This window comes from Lacerta agilis, chromosome 2 (assembly GCF_009819535.1).
Source record: "Lacerta agilis isolate rLacAgi1 chromosome 2, rLacAgi1.pri, whole genome shotgun sequence".
Classification (NCBI taxonomy): Eukaryota; Metazoa; Chordata; class Lepidosauria; order Squamata; family Lacertidae; genus Lacerta; species Lacerta agilis.
Genome location: NC_046313.1, coordinates 108,647,795 through 108,675,149, shown reverse-complemented (window position 1 = coordinate 108,675,149; position 27,355 = coordinate 108,647,795). Strand labels below are relative to the sequence as shown.

General features: G+C 45.8%; 4 protein-coding genes across 3 annotated transcripts in view; 3 read left to right on the top strand and 1 right to left on the bottom strand.

The window, feature by feature from the left end:
• The window catches only part of LOC117042631 (zinc finger protein 850-like), a 279,120-nt gene that overhangs the window by 196,773 nt on the left and 54,992 nt on the right, over positions 1 to 27,355 (bottom strand). The gene's annotated exons all lie outside the window — the stretch shown is intronic.
• The window catches only part of LOC117042736 (E3 ubiquitin-protein ligase TRIM7-like), a 66,382-nt gene that overhangs the window by 23,048 nt on the left and 15,979 nt on the right, over positions 1 to 27,355 (top strand).
• LOC117042843 (zinc finger protein RFP-like) lies at positions 926 to 9,878 on the top strand. The gene is made up of 7 exons (XM_033142501.1): positions 926 to 1,348; positions 1,927 to 2,022; positions 2,580 to 2,810; positions 3,633 to 3,655; positions 4,792 to 4,913; positions 5,844 to 5,876; positions 8,676 to 9,878. The coding sequence occupies exons 1-7, from the start codon at positions 941 to 943 to the stop codon at positions 9,185 to 9,187; spliced, it is 1,425 nt and encodes a 474-aa protein (XP_032998392.1). The 5' UTR covers positions 926 to 940; the 3' UTR covers positions 9,188 to 9,878.
• LOC117042838 (E3 ubiquitin-protein ligase TRIM7-like) lies at positions 15,418 to 26,810 on the top strand. Its single transcript, XM_033142496.1, has 7 exons — positions 15,418 to 15,852; positions 16,333 to 16,428; positions 16,742 to 16,972; positions 19,316 to 19,338; positions 20,885 to 21,006; positions 22,022 to 22,054; positions 25,133 to 26,810. Exons 1-7 carry the CDS (start codon positions 15,424 to 15,426, stop codon positions 25,639 to 25,641), a joined length of 1,443 nt encoding a protein of 480 aa, XP_032998387.1. The 5' UTR covers positions 15,418 to 15,423; the 3' UTR covers positions 25,642 to 26,810.

The window sequence follows — 27,355 nt, the reverse complement described above, 5'->3', positions numbered from 1 at the left end:
TGAGTTTGGCCAAACTGCGGGAGGCAGTGAAGGATAGGCGTGCCTGGCGGGCTCTGGTCCATGGGGTCACGAAGAGTCGGACACGACTGAACGACTGAACAACAACAACAACATATATTTTCTATATTTAAGGATCTGGTGACTTCTGTTTCAGTGTATCTGAAGAAGTGTGCATGCACACGAAAGCTCATACCAAGACTATATTTAAGGATCTGGTGACTTCTGTTTCAGTGTATCTGAAGAAGTGTGCATGCACACGAAAGCTCATACCAAGAACAAACTCAGTTGGTCTCTAAGGTGCTACTGGAAAACTTTTTATATTTTTTATGAGGAATATGTATCAACCACCAAACAATAATATTTTAGCAGTACATGAAGATAAAAAAATATCACAAGTAAAAAGAGAGAGAACACTTCCCCCCCACACCAAAAGATTAAAAAATCCATGGTTAATGTTAATTTTTCTGACAAGGAGATCCGAAGGGGAGGCGAATGGAGGCCACCCCAACAGCCGCGCCCCTGTTCAAACGGCAAGCAGCCACGCCCCCCGGCCACCCCGATTGGCCACCCGGAGGTCGTGACGCGGCTAGGAGTACCAATAACGCAGCGACATGCCTCCGCCCACCGACAGGTTCCTCCTGCAACTCCGCCCCCAAGGGGTGTGGTCTTCTCTCTACTTCTCCTAAGCACGTGGCTCCTTAAACTAGCAGCGAGGAATTCTGCCCATTTTCTTTTTAAAAATAAATTTCGATAATTTCCTGGGTGGGGAAAGCAAGACCCCCCAGATCTCCTTGCTAACTCCACATCCGCGGAGCGGAAGGGAAATCTTGAATCACCGCCGTGGAATAATTTCCTCATGGGAAGGAAAAGGAAAAATCCATTCACGCGCGAAAAGCAAAGAAAGCGAAACCAGCTCCCGCTTCCAGGCGAGGCAGCAGCTATGGCTGATCCCGTGCAGGATCTCCGCAAGGAAGCCACTTGCCCCATCTGCCTGGAGTGTTTCAGGGATCCAGTGATCATCCCGGAGTGCGGGCACAACTTCTGCCGATCCTGCCTGATCCAATGCTGGGGGGAATCAGAGGGAGAGGCTTCCTGCCCTCAGTGCAGAGAAATCATCCCGCACAGGAACCTCATCCCCAATCGGCCTCTGGCAAATGTTGTGGAAAAACTCCGCCTTCAAGGTGAAAAGGAAGCCGAAGGAAAGGGGAAGATCTGCGAGAAGCACCAGGAGCCCCTGAAGCTCTTCTGCAAGGACGACCAAAGCCCCATCTGTGTCGTGTGTGACAGATCCAAGGAGCACAAAAGCCACGAGGTGATTCCTCTTGAGGAGGCTTCCCAGGAGTACAAGGTAGGAAATCTCCCTGGGTTTCCTTTGGGTTTGATGAGGGTGAAATAGCTACAGAGAAGGGGGTGTTGCAAGAAAAATGTTTTAATGTATTCTCCCCTGCAGCAGCTTTTCTGCTCTTGCACTTCTAAATTTCTGAAACTCTGTTCAATAAACATTTCTTCCCCCCCCCCTTTGGGGGGATTAGAGTGCCCCCAATGTCCCCCTGCAGGAGTAACTCACTCCCAGTTCATCCTCAGGTAGCAGCTCTCTTAGGAAAGGGCTGGGTGTGGGGGCAATGCAGGTGGCAGGGATAGAATCGTAGAGTTGGAAGGGACCCTGAGGGCCATCTAGTCCAACCCCCTGCAATGCAGGAATTCTGCCCACAGCTGTCTGTCCCTGGTGGGGATCGAACCACCAACCTTCCGGTTAACAGCCAGACACACTGACCCATTGCGCCACAGGCTCCCTGGACGAAGAAGGCAAAGACCACAGTCTTTAGAGCAGGGAGCAAGCATATGATTCAACATTACTGTTATTATGAATATTAAACTCGCAACAATGGAAAAAGGAACTAAAATTCGATTCTGTTTTGTTTTCAGGATCAGATCAGCAGCTGCCTAGACAATGTGAGGAAGAAGAGAGAGAAGATTCTGGAATTTAAAGCACACGCAGAAAAGGAAAGCCAAGACCTGCTTGTAAGCATCATTGTTTCTTCCAGAGAGCCAGTGTGGTGTAGGGGTTAAGAGCGGCAGACTCGTAATCTGGGGAACCGGGTTCGCGTCTCCGCTCCTCCACATGCAGCTGCTGGGTGACCTTGGGCTAGTCACACTTCTCTGAAGTCTCTCAGCCCCACTCACCTCACAGAGTGTTTGTTGTGGGGGAGGAAGGGAAAGGAGAATGTTAGCCGCTTTGAGACTCCTTCGGGTAGTGATAAAGCGGGATATCAAATCCAAACTCTTCTTCTTCTTCTTCCAAGGTCTTCTGCAGGGGAAATGAATATGGAATCCGAGGGAGAGGCTTCCTGCCCTCAGTGCAGTTTCTTTTTGAACAGCCTTATCTCCCACAGAGCATGAAAGACCATTTAAAGGAGGGGGTGGGCTTGTAATAAGTTTTTACGAAGCTCTTTCTCTGCTGAATATGCGAGAAGTAGCCTTCCAAGGAAATTTGGATAATTGGCCTCTTCCAACTGCAACAACAGACTAGATGCCTGATATTGGCCCCCTGTTCTCTTATTTTAATCTCTTTGCTGCAGGAACAAACAGATGCAGAGAGGGAAAAGATGGTGGCTGAGTTCAGGCGACTGCACCAGTTTTTGGAAGAACAAGAGAAACGTATTCTGGCCCAGATGGCAAAGGTGGAGAAGGAGGTTGCAGCAAAAAGGAAGGCGCAACTGGCCAGACTCTCCAGGGAACTCTCCTCTCTTGAGACTCTCATCCTGCAGATGGAGGAGAAGCTGCAGGAACCAGCCAGTGAACTCCTGCAGGTCAGGCCTGGTCTTGATGTGAGAGGGTGGAGTGTGTTGCTTCAAATGACAGGCTGGAGTATAACATGTCTTAACCGCCACCCACAGAGAAAGCTCCTGTAAAGAAAACAATTGGTACATGAAGGGTGAAAGTCCTGGGGTTGCAAAAAGCATCCTGCTTGATCAAACTACAGGCCCCTTGATTCTAGCATTGTGTTCTCGCATTGGCCAACCAGAGGTCTCTGGGAAGCCTTAAGAACCAGCAGCGCTCTGTCCACCTCTCTTTCCCTGCAAGTGGAACTCGGCTGCTTAGTATTGATAAATGATTAGGGTCATTCATAGGTTTGGAGCACGTTGTCAGCGATATGCTGGTGACCCTCCTTTACATCTGCAGGTGAGGCAGTGGAAGTGCTGGACCAGTGTCTTGCCTCTGTAACGGACTGGATGAGAGCCAACAAACTGAAGCTCAATTCAGATAAGACTTAGGAGGCACTCTTAGTGGGTGGTTCCCTAGACCGGATGGGTGGGAGATGGCCTGCTCCTGATGGGGTTACACTTCCTCTGACGGTGTGGGTACATAGCTTGGGGGTTGTACATGGGGCTGCCTCTGAAGACAGTTTGGATTATTTGGTTGCTCTTGTTTTTGTTTTCATTATGAATTTTATGCTTTTATCTTGTGATTTTATTTTGTGAACTGCCCAGATACCTGCGGGTATAGGGTGGTATTCCAAAGTAACAACAACAACAATAACAACAGTAGAATTGGCTCCACTGACATCTTTCTTTCTTTCTTTCTTTCTTTCTTTCTTTCTTTTTTTCCCTTCCTTCCTTCCTTCATTCCAGGATATTGGAAGCTCCATGCATTGGTAAGTGATGGGATACCCATGCCTTATTATGATGCTAGGAAAGTTCCTCTTCAACAGGTGAGAAACTCAGTCTCCAGTTCACAAAATCACAGACAAAAATAGGGACATGTTTTTGTGGTAGCTATTGGTCCCATCTACATTCACAGACAGGAAGCTGTTCCCACTGAATATCTCTGAAGGCCCTTCTCTGTGATGGATTCATTTGCTTTGCAATTGATACCAAAAGGGGGGGACACCCCAAAGGTGCTTGTAAATATGTTCACTATAACTTACCCTTAAAAATCCAGTGTATTCCAGGCTTCTGCAGGTTCTTCCTCAGGCATAAGAATGTGAGAAAGGGCCCTGCTGGATCTGACCAGTGGCCCATCTAGTCCAGCATCCTGCTTTCACATTGACTAGTCAGATGCTAGTCTGACTAGTCTGACCCAGATGCTAGTCTGACTAGTCAGATGCTAGTCTGACCCATGAGCAGGATACGAGCCCCAGAGGACACTCCCCTCCTGCGGTTTCAGAGGCACCACTTACCTTGGACCCAGCCATTGTGAATAGTAGCCGCTGAGAGCCTTGTCCTCCAGACAACTTCAGACACTCCTGAGAGATTTTGAGAATCTTCCATGTTTAGAAAATATTGCTTTAATTGCTAATATTTTCTCCATTTTTAAAATATAGCCACTGTGCTAAAATACATTTATAATGTTAACTGTAAAAGCCATTCTAAAGTATTCTGAACTTATGTTTCAGAAATGCACATACCAGTTCTATTTTATTTTGCTCATTAATCACTTGAAATGCTTCACTAAAACGGATGTAGTCCTTAAATCTCTGCGTAAGGACTCAGTATAGCTCACTTTCTTTAAAAAAATGCATATTTCTGCTTTTTTCCCTTCAACCTCATATTCATATATTTCCTTCAGTATATCTTGGAAGTAGGTTTATGTTTGTTTTCTTTCAACTTTTTAGGATCTCTCTAGATCCACATGTTATCCAAATGCTCTCTTTTGCCATAGGAAAAACCTTGGTCACAAGTCTTCATGATATATCCATGATGCCTTTATCATCAGGATGAGACACCTGCCTTGTCAGATAGCTCCTTGCATTGGAAGGATGGTGGCTTGACTTTATTCTCTTCTTCCCAGGTCTCAGGCGAAGGAGAACTTAGAGGATCTTCCTGTGGCTTTTCCTCCTGCCCTGAAGTGGAAGATCTGGGACTTCTGTGATATAAATCCCTTCCTGGAGGGTGTCATGAAGAAATTCAGAGGTAGTAAATAAGGACTGTAAATATTTTATACTGGATGTTTAGAAGTGTTAATGACAGGCTCCAGGTTATTAGCAGTGCCAAGAAAATGGAGGGTTTGTTTATTTATTTTTCAATATCTAGAAGTCACACTTTCCTATGTAGATGACTCACAACTAAAAGAGGAGGATAAACCCTTCATGCTGGGCTCCATCTTGGGGGAGCCTCCCAGATTCACGTCAGCTTGAAAGCTCTTGCCACGAAGGGTTTGGGCAGCACACATATCACTTTTAAGACCTCTACCATGATTACTGGGCTCTGAGAGGCTCCTGCAAGATCTCATGGGGCCATCACGAGATCTCATATGATTCAGGGGGTCGTCCTGACTTTGCACAATTTGCCTTTATGCACAATCACCAGGAATGTAACCCTCCCTTAAGTTGTGAGTTGACTGTAAAAAAGTTTTCCTTGACCTCTTCACATTTCTCAGCCAGGCTTTGGGTGATTTCACACATCTCACTTTTCAAGCATCTTCTCTGTTCCTTTGGCCCTGAGATTGATGTGGGGGGGGGCAGAAGGATGGAAGGAGGGGGGGGACTGTCCAAGAGCCAGCCAGGAACAGAGGGGACTGGGGTTGAGGCCTCCCATCCTGGAACAGGGATGTCTGGATCTTGTTGGCGGGGAGATCTCCTCCTCCCAAGATTTGGGCAGGCCTGAACCTTGACATCACCCCTGCCCTGGTTATGCAGGGATAGCCAGTATGGAGAGTTGCAGAATGGAGAGTTTTAACTGCAACTCCCATAATCTCCAGGTTGGTATGGCCAGTGGTTAGGGATGATGGGACTTGTAGTCCACAACACCTGGCTACAATCTCAGGTGCTCATATTGTTCTTTCCAAGTTTGTTATCTGAATGATGGTGTGATGTTAAATCTTCGTTCCCATTTCTCTTCCAGACACTGTGAAATATGGACTTAAGCTGAGAAAAGGTACATTTATTATTATTATTATTATTATTATTATTATTATTATTATTATTATTATTATTATTTCCCAGCCATTTCCGGGTCAAACAGAAGATGGGATCCGCTTCTCAAAAGACCAGCCCGCTGCAGCTCTTCTGTCCATGCCTTATTTCCCCTCATTTCCCAGAGGCATCTGTTCAGTGGGAGGAGCATGCTGGGCTAGATGGGCTCTTGGCCAGAGCCTGCAGACTTTTAGGAAGCCCCCAGCCCAGGATGATTGGCTTTTCTGTGCCGGATCTCAATAAGACACAGGGGTGGAGTGAAGCCAAATGCTCCCAGTACATGAGGGGGAAATATCCCTTTGAGACATACAAGATCCCCATCCCTTTTATGTAAGAGTAAGGTGTAAGGGTGGGAAATAGGGGGAAGGCAGAACAGTGCATGAACACAAATAGCTCAGAAAATGGCTGCAACAACCTTTGTGGGCTAGAAGGTAAATGGGTTCTGGTGTCAGTGGCAGGGAGGTGGGGGCTGCCTGAGTGTGAACTCTAGTGGTCTAGTGTCCTTGCAAGATGGGGGTCTTCCCTCAGTTTTTGTATTGGAGGGGAGACATAACTTCTCTGCTTCAACATTGTGGGGATAACCAACTTCTGGGATAAGCCAGTAATTCTGGAGTGCCTGCTCCCACTGGTTATGATTGGGTCTGTTGGTTATGAAGCTGAAGGTCGTGAGAAGTTGTTTGGAGTTCTGAAGGTTTCTCTGGAGTTACGAAGGCATTTAAGGTTCCAAAGAGGAAAGGATGGGCAGCAAAAGAACAGCAGAAAGTGTGGCCAAAAATAAGAAGGCGGCCAAATAAAAATGAAGAAATAAAAGACTAAGAAACTGCAGTCAATGGTGGAGTTGCGCTCTCCAGGCTACTACTCTGTGCAGCTTGGTTTCTCTTTCGCTTTCTCTCTTGGCTTGTCTCGCGCACTCTACACACCGCTACAGAGAGCAGGGGCCATTTATTGATAAACTAAGCAACATCATAGCATTAACATAAACCAATCACAACATTGCATTTGGCTGTGTTTCCAGGCGGGAAACTGCTTTCGGCCGTTACTTTAAAGCTTCCTGGTGCGCTTTACTGTAAGCGCGGAGTGATCCAGGCAGCAAACCTTGGCCGGATCTCTTTGCCTTCCGTGCATTGCGCGGAAGGTTTTTGTGCTGCGGCAAAGTGCGGGAAGCCCACAAAAACATATTCCCACACAACATGATGCTTCAAATTCGTAAATGGGTTTCTCACGGTGCTTCCACTGCCTCCCTTTTCCATAAATGTGAGGAACAGTGAAGAAAAAGATGAATCATACAGTCAATCAGGCATTGAAGGTGACAGACCTAGGTTTTACTGAGTTTGGCTTTAATGAAGTTATTTATTAAAATATATAATCGCCTTTTATCTTGGGATTGCAATAATAAATGCATTAACATTCATATCAACAATGTAATTAAATAGATGTCCATTCATATCAACAATGTAATAGATGTCCATTTAAAAGATAGAACTATCATTTTTCTGCCTTGTCCTAAGCGAATTGCAGGAGAGAATCGAGTTAGTTATTGGCTGACTGCTCATAGTTTGCTGGGGGGGGGGGGAACAAACCATAGGCCCAAAGGCCTACCAGTGATTCCTGCATCGCACTGCAGAACATGGAGCGGAGTCCCTCGGAAGGTGGTGAAATTTTATTTCCTTGGTGATTTTTAAGCAGACGTTTGGGGGGGGGGAGGTCTTGTCATGGACGCTTTAGTTCGGATTCCTGCATTACAGGGGGTTGGACTAGAGGACCCTTATGCCATGAAGGGTGGGGGTGGCCTTTGACAAGCCGCTGTTTCTCAGCCTCAGTCCTTCCATCTGAAAAATGGGCATAGTAAGATTGACATACCCTTATTTTTCGGTCCAAAAGACGCTCTGGACCATGAGACGCACCTCATTTCCTCCTCTAAAAGGCTGCGATGGGGAGCGAAGGAGGCTCACCCTTCTCCCTGGCTCCCTTTTAAAAAAAGCGGGGATAAGCCACTCTGAAGGGGACGAGGGGTGAGCAGGGATGCTGCTTTCTCCACCCTGCACCCTGCCGCCGATCCCAAAAGCAGCAGCATCCCCGTTGCTTTCTCCACCACCCCGTGCCCGGCACCAATTGGTGGCAGGGAGGTGGTGTAGAAAATAGCGGGGGTGCTGCTTTCTCCACCACTCCTCGCCCTGCCGCCGATCCCAAATGCCTGCTTTTGGGATCAGCGGGTGGCGCGGAGGATGCAGCAACATCTCCGCTGCCACCCCCCAGCTCCTGCCGAAATCGGCGGGGGTTGGGGGGAGGCAGCGGGGAGCGAAGCGAATGTTGCTGGATCTTCCCACAGCCTCCGTTCGCAGAACGGAGGTGCGGGGAGGATCCAGCAACATCTCCGCTGCTGCCCCCCACCTCCCGCCAAACGTGGCGGGGGGGGGGAAGGCAGTGGGAGCTAAGCCTTCGCTCCATAAGACGCACTAACATTTCCCCTTCCTTTTTAGGAAGGAAAAGGTGTGTCTTATGGAGCGAAAAATACGGTAACTTACAGGGAAGTTGCAAGAGTTCTATGTAGATAATATGTGTTAAGTGCTTCGAACACTTGAAAGAACTGCAAATGTTTCAAGAATTATTAATAAGAACTTGATGGACTTCCCTGTCTCGAATGCAGAGCCATGGAGTCCCTTTCATTTCAGAGGGGATGCTATTTCTGTCATGTGCCTAAAGAAAAGTCAGCTTCTCAGTTGACGTCGTTTCTCTTCTCTTTCCTCCTCTGCCCCCCCAGAAAACGTAACTTTGGATCCAGACACAGCAAATCCCTACATTATCCTGTCTGAGGATCGAAAGAGTGTGAGAAAGGGAGAAGTACGTCAGGACCTGCCAAACAACCCTGAGAGATTTGACACATATGGCGAAGTGCTGGGATGTGAGACGTTCAAGGAAGGCAGACATTTCTGGGAGGTCATTGCGGGAAGAGAGGAGGGATGGGGGGTGGGGGTTGCCAGAAAGTCTGTGAAGAGGAAGGGCGATTTAGGTTTTGATACTACGGAAGGGGTCTGGGGTTTGGGAAAGTGGGACTGTGAGTACAAGTTATGCTCCCCCCATGAGGAGGATGCTGTTACAAGTGAGGAGCCCAAGAGGATCCGAGTGACCCTGAACTGTGAAGGGGGACGGGTGTCCTTTTACGATGCCGATACAGCAGCCCTTCTCTACGCATATCCAGCAGCCTCCTTCTCAGGAGAGACCCTCCAGCCCTACTTTTATGTGGGAGAGACTGGGAACCTGAGACTCTCTTAACTGAAGGTGCAGACAGACAAGCATATATTCATTGCCATTATGACATATTCAGTCTCCTCTTCAGGACTGAGCAGACAGGCACTTAAGGAGAAACCATATCAGCAGAACTGTGATTGGCCATCCCTTGTGTCAATCATGATGCAACTCCCCCTTCTCTGGCCAGCTTTGTAAATGACACTGATTGATTGGCTCCCCTGTCAGTCCCCAAACCTGCCTGTTCTCCCTTCCTTGGGAATGGGCTCTTTCTGTCAGTGCATGACATGCAAAGAGGGAAAGAAGCAAGAAAATGATTTAGGAAAAACAGCAACCTCCCACACACTCCTGTTTCGATGTAGTTCTCTCTCCAACCCCCAAATCTGACTTAAGATTTCTAGAGACAATACCACAATCTTTTCTGAATAAAATCAGAATTATGCACGGGCCTCACTTAAAACCTTCCTCAGCCTCAGTCCTGCTCTCAGATTCCATATTCCTTCCCCAAAACCTCCACTGGCCAGGAAGATGGAAGTTCCAAAATCCCCCCTTTTTTGCTACTCCTCAGGGAAGGTTATGTGGCAATTAAGCAAAATCTCCATAATGAAATTGACCTGTTTGCAAATTGAGTACAGTTGACCCAAAACTCACGTGCAACGTACTTGCGCGATCGCAGCCTGAAGCCCTTCGTCAAAACACGTAAGTTGAAAGAGGTCGAGACTGGGGAAAATTGTTCAAAGGGATTGTGTGAGATCTCACAATAATCTCCACAGCTCAGATGATAATTGGGGGGGGCATTGGCAGTGGGGGGGGAAGAGTTTCTAAGTCCACCTTGCTTACCGGCCTCTGGGCCTCTAGAAAGGTTGCACAAAGCTCTCAATATCTGGCTTCAAAGAAGTAGGGATGGTTGCTTGTGGGGCAGTTTTTTTTTGGGGGGGGGGTCTTCCTGACTTGGGCAACATTGCCTTTGCATGCTGACCCCAGGATCGTAACCCCCATGTAGGTTCTGGCCTTGATGTAACAAAATCCCCTCTGACAGTGAAGAGCCTCTTGTCAGACGTTCTGAAGAGAGAACAGTGACAATCTAGAGGATTTGGGGGGGTGAATGGTAAATTCCCATGTATACATTTTCTCCAAGGTGGTTTGTAATGAACAGTCAGATACTTTCCTGTATTTGTATAGATCCCCTCTTCTTATCCTTTTGTATAACGGGCTTGAAAGTATTTAGGGATATGTTTCATGTGCTAACATGTTTGATTCTATTAAACATTGTACTTCTTGTTGCTCCTATGTTGTTCCAAACTCCATTCCCCATGACACTTCCTCCAGGGATTTTAGGAGGGTGGAATCCTGTTTTATCTTCAGAGGAACCCTGTGAGGTAGAAGAGGCTGAGCTGAGAGACTTAGAAAAGAGAGACACATTAAAGTTCAGGGTCAAAAGGGATTTGAAACTGGGCCTTGTCATCCCAAGTCCAACACACTCTGCATTCAGAATGTGAAATTTTAACAAGGGCCCCTTCAGGGATGTGCTTGAAAGTCCTCCCTGAAAATTACAGATAGGTTGGTCTGCCATAGTCAAAACAAAATTAAAAAAACCCTTCCAGTAGCACCTTAGAGACCAACTAAGTTTGTTACTGATAGGAGCTTTTCTGTGTATGCACAAACTTAGTTGGTCCCTAAGGTCCTCCCTACAAAGTTCCTGCATGTTGTAGCTTCTCTTCAGACCTTCCTGTGTTGACTGTGAATGTGTGCAGGAGGAGTAGATCCAGTTTGAGAGTGTGGCAGATTTCAGGGGCTTCCCTGCAGAAGCTCGGAGTTTGCACCTGGGTCCATTTCTGGATCTCAGCATTCCGATTAAAAATGAAAGCAAATCCCCCAAGTCTGAAGTCTGCCCAATCCCATCCCTTGCTTGTGGGAATCCCACCACCAAGAGAGAACTGAGTCTCAGCCGCATCTGCCATGTCAGTGAGAGAGCAGGTATCCTATTGACACCCTACTTTTTAACACACAGTCAGTTGTGGGGAAATGGAAGAGGGGGAGACGAAAGGAATGCCAATTGCAATAGTTCCCCACTCCATTTTCAACAGAAGCATTCCAACCAGTGCCAAACAGATGGGGCATACATCTAAAAAAATGCTCAACAACTGTGTCCTCCCCTAAAAAAAGCTTGGTCCTCCCCCCCTCCAATGACAATATGTAGATCATTGCCAATTGTTTTATACTGGGAGTAGATCACAGGGAGTTCATCATAAAACCTTTTATTGGCATCACATACAAACATCCATAGCAAATCAATACAGAATTACTGCCTTCCCGGTGACACAAAACATTTGTCAAGTGAAAGAAGCAAAGCAGTCTATCATTACATCTCTAGGTCTCCAGGGAGATAAAACATCTGCAATGTGTTTCCGACAACAAAAAACGTAACTAAAGGTATTTAGCCACTATCTTGGTGAGCTCCTGGTTATACCCCAGTACAGTCGTACCTCAGGTTACGTCTGCTTCAGGTTACATATTTTCGGGTTACGTACTCTGGCAACCCGGTTTTTCGGTGCGCACGCAATCTGCGCATGCGCAGAAGCGGTCTGCGCCCTTCGCGCATGCGCAAAGTGCTATTTTCGGGTTACGAACAGCACCCCGGAACCAACTAAGTACGTAACCCGAGGTAGCACTGTAATAGAAAATGTATGCCCTCTAACTGGTTTCCATTTGGGGATGCAGTTGATCTAGGAACTGCTAGCACAGATCAGCATATAGTTTACATTTAAGAACCATATGTGTAAGAATTTCCACCTGATGGTCTTCACATGGGCAAAATATTTCTCCTTCCACTGTTCCCGAGAACCTTCCCCAAAGGAGGTTTGAGGGATTTGAATTAAACCTAGCCAGCAAAAATTCCAAGATAATTGTGGTTAATTTCGTGTGCCCAAGAAAGTTGAGGGGAACAAGTTTTCTCTACTGCTGCTGTTATTTCCTGGCGTTCAATGTCACACAACCTAGTTTTTATTATAGCCTTGGCAGATGGTGGAGGTATCAATCGCAAAAGTTCCACTGACATCCCAAGTTGTTGTACCTTTATGTTAAACTCTAGGGAGTTGAACGTGCCTGGCCTAGAGAAAGGAGTTCTTCACACAGCACATCATATGGTTTGGCCACTGACTTCTTGTTGTTTAGTCGTGTCCAACTCTTCGTGACCCCATGGACCAGAGCACGCCAGGCACCGCTATTCTCCACTGCCTCCCGCAGTTTGGCCAAACTCATGCTAGTAGCTTCGAGAACACTGTCCAGCCATCTCATCCTCTGTCGTCCCCTTCTCCTTGTGCCCTCCATCTTTCCCAACATCAGGGTCTTTTCCAGGGAGTCTTCTTTTCTGATGAGGTGGCCAAAGTACTGGAGCCTCAGCTTCAGGATCTGTCCTTCCAGTGAACACTCAGGGCTGATTTCTTTAAGGATGGATAGGTTTGATCTTCTTGCAGTCCATGGGACTCACTGACTCACACACCCTCTTAAAGGCCATGAAACAAAGGAGGGTTTGAGACCAAAAGCCCGTTCCTGTTGTTCACCTTCACAGTTTCAGCTTATTCAGAAATACAGTGGTGCCTCGCTAGACGAAAATAATTTGTTCTGCGAGTGTCTTCGCCTAGCGATTTTTTCGTCTAGCGAAGCACCAAAGCAGAAAGCGGTTTTCACGCGACGAAAAATAATTTCATCTTGCGAGGCAGCCCCATTGACAATTTCGTCTTGCGGGGCAGCCTTCCGCTAGCGAATGCCTTTCGTCTAGCGAGTTTTTCGTCTAGCGAGGCATTCATCTAGCGGGGCACCGCTGTAGACTTTCTCTGCGCCAGGAGGTTTCATTTAGCATGATGCTAAATTCCTGTTGAAATTGGGTTTTCCCACAACTTTTCTCCCTCTGCAGAGGTGGGGCACCCATGAGAATGATCCACCCTCAGAGGTTGATGGATCCAAGTGGCTCTGGAAGATTTTCTGGCTGATATGACTGGCACTTCTGTTGAAGTCCTGGTCAATCTGTGGAACATCCAGATAGCTCAGGATATACGTAATAATAACAATAACAATATTTTTTATTTATATCCCTCATCATCCCTCTCCCACTTCACTTTGTGCAGCCCATTTGGCCTTGTGGTATACTGTCAAACTGTGCACATTAGTTATCATAATCCTCATTAATATAGGCTTAATGAAAACAACAGGGACGCAGGTGGTGTTGTGGTCTAAACCACAGAGCCTAGGGCATGCCAATAAGGAGGTCAGCGGTTCAAATCCCCGCCATGGGATAAGCTCCCATTGCTCGGTCCCTGCTCCTGCCAACCTAGCAGTTCGAAAGCAGGTCAGAGTGCAAGTGGATAATAGGTACCGCTCCGTTGGGAAGGTAAACGGCATTTCCGTGCGCTGCTCTTGTTCACCAGAAGCGGCTTTGTCATGTTGGCCACATGACCCAGAAGCTGTACGCTGGCTCCCTCAGCCATTAATGCGAGATGAGCGCCGCAACCCCAGAGTCGCCGGGGACCGGACCTAACGGTCAGGGGTCCCTTTACCTTTAATGAAAACAACACAAACATTAGTGTGTAAGCTGGGATAAACAGCTGTTCATGCTACTTTTTCGGTTTCCTCCCAGAACATCCACCTGTTAGGGCACCAACAAGTTGGCGTGCTGAAGCGCAGCAGACCGGGTGAGATAAGCCAAGGTCAAACAGTCCAGGTCAGAAGCCAGCCAAAGTCAGGTATCAGTACTGGGGTCAGGAGAAGCCGAAGTCAGGGACACAGGAACAAACCAAGTCAATCAGGAACAAGCCAGGAGTCAGGAACACAGGAACAAGACGGCCAAAAGCAACCACGCACCCAGCACAATAGTTGCAGAAGCTGTAGAGTAGGCTAGCTGGCTTCCCTAAGAAGCCGATTCACTCCCAGGCTTCCTATGAGCTACAGCTGTCTCCAATTGCCGCCTTCGCTTCTCAGCTCAGCGTTCTACAACTGAGAAGGGAGGAGGAGAGGGGATCGGCTGATTCCCCTCCTGACTGGGGCCTGCTTCTGGCCCCACTTCTTCCTCTAGCTCTGGTCTTCCCTCCTCCTCCCTGTCAGATTCCTCCTCCTCTGAGGAGTGCCGCCACCAGTCCTCCCCAGGTACGAACTCCTCAGATTCCTCTGTGGGTGCTGCCCTGTCGGGGGGGGGGGGGGCTTGCCACCACTCCTCCTCATCTGACTCGACCCTGACACCACCCCAAAAAGTTTTCAGAACTGTCCCCTCAGCCCTTTATTCAGTTACAGACCCTTCTACAAAATGTCAACATACAGACAGCAGGAATCATAACCCACAAGGATCCAGAATATGAAACAGAAAACATTTTTTGGTCGATTTGTAATGGCCTCAATTGTTTTGTCTTCATTTTTACACTTGAACATAGATCCAAATTAAGAAGGGGACCCTCACTTCAGCATGGATCAAATGAAACATCAGACAAAAATGTTCAGAGTATCAACACTGAAAATAAAATTTAAAAATGTAATTTATTTTTTATGAGGAATATGTGTAAACCATAGTACATTAATACTATAGCAGTATATAAAGATTTTTAAATTCACAAGTAAAAAGAGAGACAGCACTTCCCCCACACCAAAAAATAGAAATAAAAAATTCCATGGTGAATGTTAATTTTTCTGAAAGGATGGACAGACTGGAGATAGGATCAGTGGATGGAAAAAAATGGGAAGAAGGTGGAGCTGAAAAGCAGCTTTAAAATTAACCAAGTCTATTGCTGCGGATGCGTGTCCAATTGTCCCGTGGGAATGTGCATCGCTGTGGAGAGTTGGGCTGAAAATTGTGCCCTGCACAATGGCAAAGTCTTTCATTCACTGGCTTTCAAAGGAGTTTGAGGCTTATAATGCAGCCAAAAAACGAACAAACGCACTTATCTCGACCTCTCCTAGGTGCATGGCTCCTTAAATGAGCAGCAAGGAATTCTGTGCATTCTCTTTTAAGAAACAAATTTCCATATCAAAGAGACCATGTTCTACTTAAATCCACGTCCCTAAGGCAGCCGATATCCTGAGTCGTCCTGCTTGAATTTCTTGGGTGGGGGAAGCATTAATACAGATCACCTTGCTAACTCCACATCTGCGGAGCGGAAGGGAAATCTAGAGTCATCCGGGTGGGATCTCCCCCTGGGAAGAAAACGGAAACAGATCCATTCGCGCGCGAAAAGCAAAGAAAACGAAACCAGCTCTCTATTCCTGGCGAGGCAACCATGGCTGCTTCTAGGGGTCCCGTGCAGGATCTCTGCGAGGAAGCCACTTGCTCCATCTGCCTGGATTATTTCAGGGATCCAGTGATCATTCACGAGTGCGGCCACAACTTCTGTCGAACCTGCCTGATCCAGTGTTGGGAGAAATCCGAGGGAGAGGCTTCGTGCCCTCAGTGCAGGGAAACGGTTGAGCAAAGCAGCATCACGAAAAACCAGCAGCTGGCAAATTTTGTGGAAATAACTAAGAAATTCAGCCTTCTAGGCGAAAAAAGAGAGGCGGAAGGAAAGGGGACGATCTGCGAGAAGCACCAGGAGCCCCTGAAGCTCTTCTGCAAGGAGGACGAAAGTCCCATCTGTGTCGTGTGTGACAGATCCAAGGAGCACAAAAGCCACGAGGTGGTTCCTCTAGAGGAGGCGTCCCAGGAGTACAAGGTGAAAAAGGCAGTGAGTCTTACTTGGGGGGTGGAAGAGCTTCATTGGGGCTTGCAATATATATATAATGTATTGTATTCTCTCCACTTGCAGCCCAAAAGATCTTGTGCAGCCTGATAAGACTAAACTTCTGAAAGTTAACAAAATAAACATTTACTTTTCTTTTTGAGGGATAAAACTGTGCCCAGTGTCCCCCTCAGTGCATGGTGCAGTAACTCCCCTGGGGTACGAAAAATTACTAGGATTAATTTGATAAAAAGGAGGGGGATATGTTGGAGGTGTGTTCAGTGTGGGGGATAAATAGCAAAACCAACAAGTTTCTCAGCTCTGATATTGGGCAGCTCCATTTCTGCCTCGTCTGGGATGAAAAAGGGGAACCTCTGCAAAAGACCCAGGGATGTGGGGCAGGGAGCAAAGAAACGATTCAGCTTGCCTGTTAATGTGTAACGCAGCCCAACATGGGTTTTGTTTTCTTTTCAGGATCAGATCAGCAGCTGCCTAGACAATGTGAGGAAGGAGAGAGAGAAAATTCTAGTATTGAAAGCAGACACAGGAGAGATAAGCCAAGACCTGCTTGTAAGCATTGATGTTACTTTTAAGGTGAAAAAGTGCTATTGTCTAGAATCCATATCTGGGGGGAAATGAGTATGGAATACAGAAAGAGGTTTCTTTTTGATCAGCCTTATCTCCCACAGAACTTGAAAGACCATTTAAAGAAGGGGGGGCTTGTGTTTATGAAACTCTTTGCCTGCTAAATATTGGCGTAATCTTTCTAAAATGTCAGGAGTGCCGTTCCAAGAGAATTCTAATAACTGGTCTCATCCTGCAACTCCACACTAGAATCCTGATATTGGCCCACTGTTCTCTTCTTTCGATCTACTTGTTACAGAAGCAAATGGAAGCAGAGAGGGAAAGGATGATGGCTGAGTTCAGGCGACTGCACCAGTTTCTGGAAAAACAAGAGAAACGTATTCTGACCCAGATGGCAGATATAGAGAAGGAGATTGCTGCAAAAAGGGAGGAGCACCTGGCCAGACTCTCCGGGGAACTCTCCTCTCTTGACAGCCTCATCCTGGAGATGGAGGAGAAGCTTCAGGAACCAGCGAGTGAACTCCTGCAGGTCAGGCCTCATCCTGATGTGAGAGGGTGGAGTGTGCTGCTTTAAGCTACAGGCAGGCAGGAGGATAGTACAACTTAAGCAACACAAAGGCAAAGATAATACACACATCTATAACCTAAATGATGTACATTGTTTATCGATTTTATAAGACAAAGACAAATCCTGATACAATGCCACAGAAATTAACGAGTTGTTGTTGTTCAGTCGTTCAGTCATGTCCGACTCTTCGTGACCCCATGGACCAGAGCACGCCAGGCACGCCTATCCTTCACTGTCTCTCGCAGTTTGGCCAAACTCATGTTAGTCGCTTCGAGAACACTGTCCAACCATCTCATCCTCTGTCGTCCCCTTCTCCTTGTGCCCTCCATCTTTCCCAACATCAGGGTCTTTTCCAGGGAGTCTTCTCTTCTCATGAGGTGGCCAAAGTATTGGAGCCTCAGCTTCAGGATCTGTCCTTCTAGTGAGCACTCAGGGCTGATTTCTTTAAGAATGGCTAGGTTTGATCTTCTTGCAGTCCATGGGATTCTTCAAGAGTCTCCTCCAGCACCTTAATTCAAAAGCATCCATTCTTCAGCGATCTGCCTTCTTTATGGTCCAGCTCTCACTTCCATACATTACTACTGGGAAAACCATAGCTTTAACTATATGGACCTTTGTTGGCAAGGTGATGTCTTTGCTTTTTAAGATGCTGTCTAGGTTTGTCAATGCTTTTCTCCCAAGAAGCAGGCGTATTCTAATTTCGGGACTGCTATCACCATCTGCAGTGATCATGGAACCCAAGAAAATGAAATCTCTCACTGCCTCCATCTCTTCCCCTTCTATTTGCCAGGAGGTGATGGGACCAGTGGCCATGATCTTAGTTTTTTTGATGTTGAGCTTCAGACCATATTTTGCGCTCTCCTCTTTCACCCTCATTAAAAGGTTCTTTAATTCCTCCTCACTTTCTGCCATCAAGGTTGTGTCATCAGCATATCTGAGGTTGTTGATATTTCTTCCGGCAATCTTAATTCCGGTTTGGGATTCATCCAGCCCAGCCTTTCGCATGATGAATTCTGCATATAAGTTAAATAAGCAGGGAGACAATATACAGCCTTGTCGTACTCCTTTCCCAATTTTGAACCAATCAGTTATTCCATATCCAGTTCTAACTGTAGCTTCTTGTCCCACATAGAGATTTCTCAGGAGACAGATGAGGTGATCAGGCACTCCCATTTCTTTAAGCACTTGCCATAGTTTGCTGTGGTCGACACAGTCAAATGCTTTTGCGTAGTCAATGAAGCAGAAGTAAATGTTTTTCTGGAACTCTCTAGCTTTCTCCATAATCCAGCGCATGTTTGCAATTTGGTCTCTGGTTCCTCTGCCCCTTCGAAATCCAGCTTCCACTTCCGGGGGGTTCTCGCTTAAGCCTGCCTTGTAGAATTTTAAGCATAACCTTGCTAGCGTGTGAAATGAGTGCAATTGTGCGGTAGTTGGAGCATTCTTTGGCACTGCCCTTCTTTGGGATTGGGATGTAGACTGATCTTCTCCAATCCTCTGGCCACTGCTGAGTTTTCCAAACTTGCTGGCATATTGAGTGTAGCACCTTAACAGCATCATCTTTTAAAATTTTAAATAGTTCAGCTGGAATATCATCACTTCCACTGGCCTTGTTCTTAGCAAGGCTTTCTAAGGCCCATTTGACTTCACTCTCCAGGATGTCTGGCTCAAGGTCAGCAACCACACTACCTGGGGTGTATGAGACCTCCATATCTTTCTGGTATAATTCCTCTGTGTATTCTTGCCACCTCTTCTTGATGTCTTCTGCTTCTGTTAGGTCCTTCCCATTTTTGTCCTTTATTATGGTAATCTTTGGACGAAATGTTCCTTTCATATCTCCAATTTTATTGAACAGATCTCTGGTTTTTCCCATTCTGTTATTTTCCTCTATTTCTTTGCATTGCTCGTTTAGAAAGGCCCTCTTGTCTCTCCTTGCTATTCTTTGGAAATCTGCATTCAATTTCCTGTATCTTTCACTATCTCCCCCACTAAAATAAACCTATAAAGTCTGGCTTCACTAGGTTTTCCCAAGTGATTAAATTTGTTTTTTGTTTTCTTGGTGTTTGTAGATAAGTTCATGAGGATTCCAATAACGCCGATTGGGGGCGTGGCGGTCTTGTAACTGGTTGGACTGCATGGGCGAAACAGGTGCAGAACGCCAGCACCCTGTCAGCATCCCTCAGTCGTTGCGTAAAACGACGAACTTACCCGTTGTGATTCTCAGCAGTTGCCACTTAGCTGCTTAGTATTTATAATTTACTGCAGAAATGGCTCCACTGACATCTTTCTTTCTTTCTTCCCTTCCAGGATATTGGAAGCTTCTTGCAAAGGTAAGTGATGGAAAATCCCTGCCTTATTCTGATACTAGGAAAGTTCCTGATTAACGGGTGAGAAACTCACTCTCCAGTTCCTCCTTCCAGAGATACCGTATTTTCCGGCTTATAAGACGACTGGGCATAAGACGACCCCCAACTTTCCCAGTTAAAATATAGAGTTTGAGATATACTCGACTGCAGATTCTCCACCCGGCATATAAGACAATCCCTGACTTTTGAGAAGATTTTCCTGGATTAAAAAGTAGTATCATACGCTAGAATATACAGTAATTTAGGACTCCATCGTCCATTTAACAATGTCAGAGTCAAAAACAGGGACAGGTTTTCGTTCTCATTTGTAACTATTGGTCCCATCTACAATCACAGACAGGAAGCTATTCCCACTGCATATTTCTGAAGGCCCTTCTCTGTGATGGATTCATTTACTCTGCAGTTGATACAAAAAGGGGAGACATTCCAATGGAGCTTGTAAATATCTTCACTATAACTTACCCTTAAATATTCAATGTATTTCAGAGTTCTGCAGGTCCTTCCCCAGAAATAAGAACATGAGATAGGGCACTGCTGGATCAGGCCAGTGGCCCATCTAGTCCAGCATCCTGTTTTCACAGTGACTAACCAGATGCCAGTGGGAAACCCACGATCAGGATCCGAGCCCCAGAGGACACTCCCTTCCAGTGGTTTCAGTAACTGGAGTTCAGAGGCACCACTGCCTTTGACCCTGGCATCGTGAATAGTAGCCACTGAGAGCCTTGTCCTCCAGACAACTTCAAACTCTCATGAATTTTGAAAATTTTCCAATTTCCAATATTTGTACCATTTTTCAATGTAACTACTTTGCTAAAATACACTTATAATGTTAAAAGCCATTCTAAATCATCCTGCACTTCATTATAATTCAGAAATGCACATACCAAATCTGTTTTGTTCTACTCATTAATGCTTCACTAAAACTGGTGTAGTCCTAAAATCTCTGTGCAAAGGCCCAGCATTGCTCACTTGTCTTAAAAAAAAAGAATTTGCATATATCCGCTTCTTTACCTTCAATCTCATATTCCTATATTTCCTTCAATATATTTTAGTTTTTCTTCAACTCATTAGGTGCTCTCTAGATCCACACATCAACAACCTTGCCATAGGAAAACCCTGCTCCCAATTTTTTATTTATTTATCTTAATTGTTGTGTTAAGTATTTATTTATGTATATTACTTCTAGCTTTGTACATATTATGACCGTTTCTTCATTTCCTTGACCCTGCAAATTTCATTCAATACATACTGATATATTTATTCCAGCACAATGTTTCTTCATATACTCTTTAACACATTCCCATTCTTTTATTAATTTTTGATCAGATTGTCCTCTTAAGACTGCTGTTAGTCTTGCCGACGCTGTATATTCACAGAGTTTAATTTGCCATTCTCCCAAGTATTCATTATATATCCTTGATGTCTTTATCATCAGGATGAGACTTCTGTCTCCTTAGAAAGCTCCTTGCATTGGAAAGATGGTGACTTGACTCTGTTCTTCTCCTCCCAGGTCTCAGGAGAAGGAGAACCTAGAGGACCCTCCTGTGGCTTTTCCTCCTGCCCTGAAGTGGAAGATCTGGGACTTCTGCGATATTAATCCCTTCCTGGAGGGTGTCATGAATAAATTCAGAGGTAGTAAAGAAGGGCTGAAAATATTTTATACTGGACATTTAAAATAGTTCATAAAATGCTCCAGGTCATTAGCAGTGCTAGGAAAATGGAATGTGTATTTATTCTCTTTCAACATCTAGAAGCCACACTTTCATATGTAGATGACTCACAACTGATTTTACTTATGCAATTGAAACCCTTCTTGCTGAGCTCTGGAAGCTCTTGCGAGATCTTTGGGGAGCCTCGCAGATACCAGCCCGCAAGGTAAAGGGCTCAAAAGCTCTTTCTACGAAGGGTTTGCCCAACACACAAATTGCATTTAAGCCATCCTCCTTACTTACGGGGCTATGAGAGGCTCCTGCAAAATCTCATGGGGCGATCTTGAGATCTTGGGTGGCAGAAGTGATTCCAGAGATCGTTCTGACTTTGCGCAATTTGCCTTTATGCACAATCCCCAGGAATGTAACCCTCCCTTAAGTTATGAGTTGTCTGTCAAAATTTGTACTTGACCACTTCACATCTCTCAACCAGGCTTTGGGTGCTTTCACGCATCTCACCTGTTTCCCAAGTAGCCTCACCTACAGCTTTTCAGGCATGTCTTCTGTTCCTTTGGCCCTGAGATTGATGGAGGGGGGGCAGAAAGATGGAAGGAGGGGGGCTGTCCAAGAGCCAGCCAGGAGCAGAGTGTTCTGGGGTTGAGGCCTCCTGTCCTGGAACAGGGATATCTGGACCTTCTTGTTGATGGGGAGATCTTCTTGGGGTCCTGCTCCTCCTCCCAAGGTTTGGTCAGGCGGTCTGAACCTTGACCTCACCCCTGCCCTGGTTATGCAGCGATAGCCAGTATGGAGAGTTGCAGAATGGAGAGTTTTAATTGCAACTCCCATAATCTCCAGGTTGGTATGGCCAGTGATTTGGGATGATGGGACTTGTAGTCCACAACACCTGGCTACAATCTCATGAGCTCCTATTGTTCTTTCCAAGTTTGTTATCTGAATGATGGTGTGATGTTAAATCTCGTTTCCCTTTTCTCTTCCAGACACTGTGAAATATGGACTTCAGCTGCGAAAAGGTACATATAATAATAATAATAATAATAATAATAATAATAATAATAATAATTTATTTATACCCTGCCCGTCTGGCTGGGTTTCCCCAGACATTTCGGGTCAAACAGAGGCACAAATTCAGGAGAGGGGGTATCTGTTTCTCTAAGGACCAGGCCACTGCAGCCCTTCCATCCATGCCTTATTCCTGCTCATTTCCCAGAGGCATCTGTTCCGTGAGAGCAGCATGCTGGGCTAGATGGGCTCTTGGCCTGAGCCTGAAGACTCTTGGGAAGCCCCCAGCCCAGGATGGCTGGCTTTTCTGTGCCGAGACTCAATAAGACACAGGGGTGGTCAAGGAATTTATGATAAAATGGGGACAAGACTTGGGCTATGCAATTTGGCATGAGAGATGGGAAAGGTTATGGGGAAATGACATAAACTTTACTGCGTGCACTGCCATTAAGAAAACATTATGAAGATGTGCTGTAGGTGGTACATGACCCCGGTGAAATTGGCTAAAATTTTGGAGATGCAAAAAGGCTCACTATATCATATTTTGTGGAACTGCGTTAAGGTAAAGACTTTTGGAATAATATTTTTGAGGAATTGAATAGGATTTCTTAAAACAACCTTCCAAAAAAGACCTGAAGCTTTTCTTCTTGGACTAGTTCAGACGATATTCCCAAAGACAGTACTGACTGAGTTCATTAAGCTATGAGGTAATGTTTTTAAAATAGAGGATTGATCAATGTGATGAACAATAAGGAACACAATGTTAGAGTTTTAAGGCAGCGAGAAGGATATAATGCATGTGGGTGAAGGAAGTCATTTGGGTACAGAGTGAGTTGGATATAGCGATACATGTGGCGAAACCGTATACATAATAAAATATATCTTATGTACAATGCTGAAACTGAACCGTAATTAACATGTAATATGAATTCAATAATAAATCAATAAATGGGGAGGGGGAGAGACACAGGGATGGTGTGAACCCAAATGCCCCCAGCACAGGAAGGGGTAATATCCCTTTGAGCAATACATGATCCCCATCCCTTTTATGTAAGAGGAAGGTTTAAGAGTGGGAAACGCATGAACACAAATAGCTCAGAAAATGGCTGCAACAACCTTTGGGGGCTAGAAGGTAAATGGGTTTTGGTGTCAGTGGCAGGGAGCTGGGGCTGCCTGAGTGTGAACTCCAGGGGTCCGGCTTCCCTGCAGGATGGGGGTCTTCCCTCAGCTTTTGTATTGGAGGGAAGACATGACTTCTCTGCTTAAACTAGGGAAACTTAAGTAAACTTAAAGGAGCAGTGCAGAGCAGGACAGAACTTCACCATAGATCAGGGGAAAAGGCTCAATTGGAAGACCAGTCTGGCCTGATCCAGGACACCACAAAATGGGAATCATAAGAGCTGGGAAAGGTGCAGCAGATGGCAGCGTAAAGGAAACTCTTACTTATCTTTAAAATCATATTCTGGGATTATTTTAGACAACAAGGAAAAGAATGCATAAAGGCTAATCAATACAATAAACAAGAAAATCCCATTATATTTTTTAAAAAATATTGACTAATAACAGCACTGGCAACATCCAACATCACACACAATCTTCAAAGGTCGCTGTACAAATGTTTCTTTAAAAAGAAATCGCTTGGCTAACTTTCCATAATGTGTTGAGTGGGGGAGGGGGGGGTGAGAAGACAGCAGAGCAGATCTTCTTTCTAATGTTCCCCAGCATCTCAAATTTTTAAATGGGTTTCTCATGATGCTTCCACTGCCCACCTTTTCCATAAATGTGAGAAACCGTGAAAAAAAAGACGAGTCATGTAGTCAATCAGGTCTGAGGAGCCAGGGTGGGGTCTTTGCATTGAAGGTGACAGGTAAGAATGACACTTCCTTGGATTTACTGGGTTTGGCTTTACATATATATATATTCACCCTTTGTCTTGGGATTGCAACAATAAATCATAGAGTTGGAAGAGACCACAAGGGCCATCCATCCAGTCCAACCCCCTGCCAAGCAGGAAACACCACCAAAGCATTCCTGACAGATGGCTGTCAAGCCTCCGCTTAAAGACCTCCAAAGAAGGAGACTCCACCACACTCCTTGGCAGCAAATTCCACTGCCGAACAGCTCTTACTGTCAGGAAGTTCTTCCTAATGTTTAGGTGGAATCTTGTTTCTTGTATTTTGAATCCATTAACACAATTCATAGCAAAAGAAAACCATTTATATCAATGATGTAATCAATGTCAATTTAAAAGATAGAACTATCCATTTTCTACATCACTATAACCAAAATACAAGAGATAATCAAGTTAGTTCTTGGCTGACTGCTCATAGTTTTCCTGGGGGAAACAAACCCTAGGCCCACACTGCAGAACATGGAACTGAGTGCCTCAGAAGGTGATGGACTCTCCTTCCTTGGAGGTTTTTAAGCAGAGGTTGGGGGGGGGGGCTGTCATGGATGCTATAGTTGGGATTCCTGCATTGCAGGGGGTTGGACTAGATGACACTTGGTGTCCTTTCCAACTCTATGATTCTATGAAGTGCTGTCAAGAATCCCAAGAAGGATATTTCATGAGGGTCAGGGAGGCCTAACCACTTTCTTGCTTTTCATAAACTACCTGGAAGGATGGGGTACAACATACCTTAAATATGTAACTGAAATTTGAGAGCATCTGCTGCCAGATTTACCTGGCATGTCAAGTGCGGTCTGTCGTGTGAGGTAAAAGATTAAGATGTGAATTAGGGAGTCCCTGCTTTGACTCCCTTCTGCCATGAATGGTTGGGGTAGGGGTGGCCTTAGACAACCCACTGTTTCTCAGCCTCAGTCCTCCAATCTGAAAAATGGGCATAGTAAGATTGACTTAATTACAGGGTCATTGCAAGGGTTCTATGTAGATAACATGTGAACGCTTGAAAGAACTGCAAATGTTTCAAAAATCATTAATAAGAACTTGATGGACATCCCTGTCTCGAATGTAGACCCATGGAGTCCCTGTTCATTTCAGAGGGGGTGCTACTTCTGTCAGTGCCTGAAGGAAAGTCAGCTTCCCAGTTGACCTCGTTTCTTTTCTCTTTCCTCATCTGCCCCCACAGAAAACGTAACTTTGGATCCAGACACTGCATATCCCTACCTCATCCTGTCTGAGAATCGAAAGAGTGTGAGAATGGGAGAAGTGCGTCAAGACCTGCCCAACAACCCTGAGAGATTCGACACATATGCCTATGTGCTGGGATGTGAGGCTTTCACATCAGGCAGACATTTCTGGGAGGTCATTGTGGGAAGAGAGGAGAGATGGGGGGTGGGGGTTGCCAAAAAGTCTGTGAAGAGGAACGGCGATTTCTATTTTGATACTATGGAAGGGATATGGGGTCTGGGGAAGTGGGGTGGTGGGTACAAGATCTGCTCCCCCCATGAGGACCCTGTTCCAAGTGAGGAGCCCAACAGGATCCGAGTGACCCTGAACTGTGAAGGGGGACGGGTGTCCTTTTACGATGCCGATACAGCAGCCCTTCTCTACGCATATCCAGCAGCCTCCTTCTCAGGAGAGACCCTCCAGCCCTACTTCTACGTGACGGAGAAAGGGGACCTGATACTCAGTTGACTGAATGTGCAAACAGACAAGCATATATTCATTGCCATTATGACATATTCAGTCTCCTCTTCAGGACTGAGCAGACAGGCACTTAAGGAGAAACCATATCTGCACAACTGTGATTGGCCATCCTTTGTGTCAATCATGATGCAACTCTCCCTTCTCAGGTTAGCTTTGCAAATGACACTGATTTATTGTGTGTCCTGTCAGTCCCCAAACTGGCCTGTTCTCTCTCCCTTGGGAATCGGCAGTTTGTGTCAGTGCAGGAGGTGCAAGAAAATAATTTAGGAAACAACAGCAACACTGATCACATTCCTCTTTTGATGTAGTTCTTTCTCCAACCTCCAACTCTGACTTAAGATTTCTAGAGACAATGCCATCATTTTTTTCTGAATAAAATCAGAATTATGCACGGGCTTCACTTAAAACCTTCCTCAGCCTCAATCCTGCTCTCAGATTCCCTTTTCCTCCCCCAAGACCTCCACTAGCCATGGAGATGGAAGTTCCAAAATCCCCTTTTTTTTGCTACCACTCGGGGAAGGTTATGTGGCAATTCAGCAAAATCTCCATATTGAAAGAGACCTGTTTGCTAGTTGATTACAGTCGACCCTAAAACTTACACACGACTTGCGTGATCGCAGGCTGCAGCCCTTCCTCAAACCACAAATTAATAAATAGAGGGCGAGAGACCGGGGGAAACTGTTGGAAGGGACTGTGAGATCACATAAGAGTCTCCAGAGCCCAGAAAGCCTTTGGCAGGAAACAGTTTCTAAGTCCACCTTACTTACCGGCCTATAGAAAGGTTGGATAAAGCTCTCAAGATCTCTGGCTTCGGACAAGTAGGGATGGTTGCTTGGGGGGCATTTTGGGGGGTCTTCCTGACTTACGCAATATTGCCTTTGCATGCTGACCCCAGGAATGTCACCCCCACGTAGGTTTCGGGCCTCGATGCAACAAAATCCCCTGTGACAGTGAAGAGCCTCTGTCAGAAGTTCTGAGGAGAGAACAGTGACAATCTAGAGGATTTCAGGAGGGGGGGGGTAAATTCCCATGTATAAAATTATTTTCTCCAAGGTGCTTTGTAGTGAACAGTCAGATACTTATAATTATCTGTATTTTTAGAGATCCCCTCTTATCCTTTTGTGCAGCGGGCCTGGAAGAATTTGGGGGGTACGTTTCCTGTGCTAACGTGTTTGATTCTATTAAAGATTATACTTCTTGTTGCTCCTTTGTTGTTTCAAACTCAACGGCATAATATCCAATCCCCATGACACTTCCTCCAGGGATTTTAGGACGGAGATATCCTGTTTTACCCTCAGAGGAACCCTGTGAGGTAGAAGAGGCTGAGCTGAGAGACTTAGAAAAGGGAAACACTTTAAAGTTTATGGTCAACAGGGATTTGAACCTGGGCCTTGTCATCCCAAGTCCAACACACTGTGCACTCGGAATGTGAAATCTTAACAAGGGTCCCTTCAGGGATGTGCTTGAAAGCCCTCCTTGCAAAGTTCCTGCATGTTGTTGCTTCTCTTCAGACCTTCCTACGTTGACCTTGAATATCTGCAGGAGGAGTCAATCCTGTGAGTGAGTGGGAGATTTCAGAGGCTTCCCTGCATAAGCTCATATTCGCACCTGGATCAATGTCTGGATCTCAGCAATGAAAGCGAATCCCCCAAGTCTGAAGTCTGCCCATCCCTTTATTTATGGGAATCCCACCACCAGGAGA